Below are 4702 nucleotides of genomic sequence, written 5' to 3'. Positions count from 1 at the left end.
GTTCTTGAGTTTTAAAGCTTTCATCTTTTAATTCTTGTCTTTTAATTTCTTGTTCTTTATTTTATGTTCCTTTACATTTATTGTTATTTACTTTCCGTTATTTAATTTCCGCAATTTACATTTTCGTCATTTATTTTCCGTCATTTACTTTCTCGTTATTTATTTTCTCGTCATTTACTTTACGCAATTTACGTTTATGTCTTTACTTTCTGTCATTTATTTTTCTTTTAATTTACTTTCCGTTATGAGTAGCTAAGCTTTTATAGCTTGGGTGTGAGAAGGAAATGTGAGATTTTCAAACCAAACAAAAGTAGCTAAGTGTTTTCGTAAACGACATTCCATTGTTTCATTCGAGTTTTTATAAGAACCAAGCACACTTCTTGACGGATAGATCACTTCGAAAGTGTTAAAGTGAGATGGACTTAGAGATAAGCCATTAATAAGCACGTCAACTTGAATGACATAAGAGGTAGACTTGAGAAAGTTACCGACAAGAAGACTTGTCATTTATGTTTTTCAAAACTTAACTCCCGACGGGTTGGTCATTCTTCGAAAGTGTCAAAGTGTGATGGATTCAGAGATGAACTATCAAGAACACGCCAACTCGAATGATATAGGAATCAACTCAAAAGAGTGATTTTTAACAAAGAGATTTGTTTATCCATATATTTTGAAAACACCACCGTATCACTATCCTTGGTCCGGACACCACATAGAGATATGGGTGGAAAGCTATAATATAGTGCAATGGTGAAGTCCGAGAGAAATGCCTTCAATATAGATGGTGGAACTTAGTTTCGAAACACTGCTTGCTATAGCATTGTTATAGCATTGGCTGCTGAAATTTGTGTTTGGTTCTCAACTTAAGTCTTACACCCTTGCTTCCTTTTTATATTATGTATTCTGTTTTAATTCACCTTACAATCAAACAAAAGTCTTCAAAATCGTCATCTGAAATCATCTCTTTCATTGGACTCTCATTTAACATTGGCTACAATCTCCGTGGACGATAATCCGGTACTTGTACCACTTTATTACTTGGAAAGACGACGTTGGGCCGTATTGTATACTTGCTTTGTGGCCCAATTTCATTAAGTTTAAAGGTGTGAGATATTACCCGACTAGGGGGGTGAATACAAACAACAGTTTTCACTTTTAAAAAACTTATATTGATAAAGAAGATCAATACAGATTTTTACAAACTATTTGTGGAATAATTAAGATACTGAACTTATCTACACAATCAAAGAAACACATAAATTACAGATAGCAAAAAGAAAAGACTTGTTACAATGTGAAGATTTTTATCTAGTCTTTGTAATTTGTAACAGATGTCAAGTGTACATGCAAATGAAATTTGTAAAATTTATTTGGGTTAATATTAATTCTAAAGAATACATTTTGTTTTAGTGACTATTTTTAAAGTCCAATGGTTAAAACAAAAATGAAATAAAGATGCTTATTAATTGTTAGAATTCATCATTTTATTGGAGGATGGGCATTTGTGAAAGGTTGAGGGTGTAAAACAAAACTTTTACATCAAATGTATAATTATTTACATTTAATACCCTTACAAGAAAAATTTTGGACATTGACTTGAAACCAGAAGCATGTTTTTAGCCTTTTCTTTCTTTTCTTTTTATATTTTGTGTCCAAAAGATTTCCCAATGAGTCCACTCATGTGGGCCCAAATGATGCCATCCTTGTACCTAATCCTACACCCAATCACACACTATTTTCTCCCCTGCGTTACGAATCCCCTCTACTTTTTTCTAAAAAGAAAAAGAAGTTCATAGCTGTTGTTTCAACGATTGTTGCTCTTATATAAAGGTAGGATAAATAGTTCATTGAAAAGGGAAAGAACATATAGGGAATAATGCGAAAAAAATAACGTAGAAAATAAAAGTTTTTTTATCCCGAAATTTGTTGAGCAAATATAAGATTTTTGTCGAGCAAGTTTGCAAATCTGTAAAGTCATACCATATACTTTTATCCGAATTCCATGATTTTGGGTGATTTTTTTTAAAGTCTATTTAGTAGATTTTAAGGCATTTATTTATTTTTGTTTGATGTTTATTCTAATTTACAACATCTAGGATCACCGTTCAAGTTTAATTAGAGGTATTGTTCATACCCTAGAAATATTTATTTGTGAAATTAAAATTAATAGATGCATGAAACTATATTCGTATGTATCAGTTTTATGATATGTGTAATAGATAAATACATTAGAAAATGGAAAAAGAATTGCATGAATATGATTGAGAAAAACGAAAACAAAAAACGCAATTAATCGAATGAAAAATCAGTAAATTAATTGTTTCTTATATTAAAAATTTAGTCATAATTCCGCAAATGGTTCGGGTATGTTCCATTGGGATATGATTTTTAATTTGACTGATAAATAACTGACTTTAAAAAAAAGGTAATTCTATAAATTTGGTTGATCAATTTGTGTGATTATCGGTTATTTCTTAATATTTAGGGGGGAAAAAGTGGTGTTGTTTGTTAGGTTAGAATGAGTTGACATCAATAAGAAGATATATATTTTTGAATTATTTAAGAAAATTATAAATTATATTTTTTATTATTTTTAAAGTTAAAATATTCAGTCCTTGTTAGACTTTCTGAAATGATTCCCTCTGTTCATTTGTCCGTTTATTTATTTCAGCTCAGAAAGTCAAACACATCTCAACCGTCCGATCAACTTCCCATCTCTTTGACTTCACTTTCCCCAATCTCCTCTTATAATCCCCGTCTCCATCCCCACTTCTCTTCAATCTCTCTCCTTCCTTCAATTCGTTCAAGGTTTTCTTCTACTACAATGGCGGTCGATTTAGTTGGAATCCAAACTATCGAACACCTGAATCGCATCTTCCAGTTGAAGAATCACGACTTTGCTGTGTCTTCTAATTTCAAGCAAGCCGTCTCCGCCTTGAAGCGAAGCGGACACGCTCGCTTCCGCCGCGGACCTCCACCTTCATCCTCCGACCAGCACGCGCCTTCTATATCTTCTCAATCTGAAGAAAAACGGCCTAAAAATCCGCCTCCGGGGGAGTCAACGACGGTGTCTAAGGATTGTTCTTTGAAAAGATCTGTTACAGACACCATCTCGTCGTTTCAGTTGACGACTTCGTCTTTGGTATCTTCTTTGGCCGGGGAAGGCCTAGAAGGAAGTGTTTCGAATGGCAAACAGTTGTCCTCTTTAGGCATAGTAGCACCGGCACCGTCGTTCTCATCGAGGAAGCCGCCGCTTCCATCTTCTCACCGAAAAAGGCACAGCACCGACCGGCCGTCTGCTACCTTGCAAGGATCTGGAAAAGAGGACCATTCTGCTTCTCGCACCCCTTGCCACTGTTGCAAGAGAAGGTATGAACAAATTTCACCGTGCATCTTAGCTAAAACATATTCTATTCCTCTATCATACGCCTCAAGTTTATCGATTGGTGTCTCATCCCCCCCCCCCCCCTTTTTCTTGTTCAGGAAAACCGTATCAAAACAGAAAACTAGAAGAATTCCAATAATCGGATCAAAAATAGAAAGTATACCGGCCGATGATTACTCATGGAAGAAATACGGTGAGAAGAAGGTCGACGGATCACTCTTTCCAAGGTAATTGATTCGAAATTGCTCCGATAAACACAATTGACTCATAAAATTGATGTGAGTTGTTGAAATATTCCTGGAGATTGATCTGGATTGTGAAAATTTGCAGAGTATATTACAAGTGCAATTCCGCAAAAGGATGTCCGGCGAGGAAGCGCGTAGAGTTATCTGTAACAGATTCAAAGATGCTTCTGGTAACATACGACGGAGAACACCACCACCATCACACTCCGACACCGCTTCCGGCGAGTCTCACGGCCTTAACGATTCAGTCAAAGTGAGAGAACTCATCACTTTGCACATTTCTACGTTGCAATTGGTTGAATGAATTCCATTTGGCAACAATAACTCTGCATCAAGCACCATCAGAAGGTTTTGTTTTTTCAGGGGACTATGAGAAATTGTAGCATGATTCTGGAAATGAATGCAAGGAGGATGTTGAGTATGGAGTATGGAGGGTGAAATTTGTAAATTACGTAAAGTAGAAGGGGGTAGAGTGTAAACATGAAAAAAGAAAGAAACAGAAGCGTCAGATCTAGGATGCGATTTTGTCGAAGACCATTTTCTTTCTTTATTTCTTCTTTTTATTTAATTATTCTCTAAAATACAAGTTAAGAAAGAAAAAAGGTGTTTGTTGCCTTGTTGGAATGGCAAAAGGCAACCAATTTGAGGTATTTTATGTAGAAAGAATATGAATACGTACACTTCCTTTATTAAAAAAAAAAAAGAATCAATTAAAAACTATATTCAATTGTTTTTTAAAAATTATGATTTTTGTTTTTGCGTTTTTTAAATTACAGTTCTTGTTTTGTAGTTTAGGATTCATTGTTGTTTTGTATGTTTGATACCAACTCTATCAATTACTTCCTGTTAACTATTAACTACTTGTGTACCCGTATAATGTGGTGGGAGTCGGGAATTTTAACGATTTTGAAGTTTTATTAAAGAAGATTTAATGATGATATAAGTTACAATTGGTCTTTACATATTAATACAATTTGATTAAATAAGAGTTATGGTTCCAATTGTAGTCTATCGATGAAAAAATCTGTATGACAGTTTAAAATCCAACATATTTAAACGACTTTATAAATGC

At 34.3% G+C, this 4702-nt stretch overlaps 1 protein-coding gene across 1 annotated transcript; it reads left to right on the top strand.

Moving 5' to 3' along the window:
* Positions 1-2824: 2824 nt before the first annotated feature.
* LOC112503264 (WRKY transcription factor WRKY51-like) lies at positions 2825-4297 on the top strand. Its single transcript, XM_025107327.1, has 3 exons — positions 2825-3369; positions 3484-3612; positions 3716-4297. The coding sequence occupies exons 1-3, from the start codon at positions 2825-2827 to the stop codon at positions 3885-3887; spliced, it is 846 nt and encodes a 281-aa protein (XP_024963095.1). The 3' UTR covers positions 3888-4297.
* The last annotated feature ends 405 nt before the right edge of the window (positions 4298-4702 follow it).

The sequence above is a fragment of the Cynara cardunculus genome, unplaced genomic scaffold (assembly GCF_001531365.2).
Source record: "Cynara cardunculus var. scolymus isolate 2C unplaced genomic scaffold, CcrdV1 Un_Scaffold_2783, whole genome shotgun sequence".
In the NCBI taxonomy this organism is placed as follows: domain Eukaryota; kingdom Viridiplantae; phylum Streptophyta; class Magnoliopsida; order Asterales; family Asteraceae; genus Cynara; species Cynara cardunculus.
This window is presented reverse-complemented; position numbering and strand designations above follow the sequence as displayed.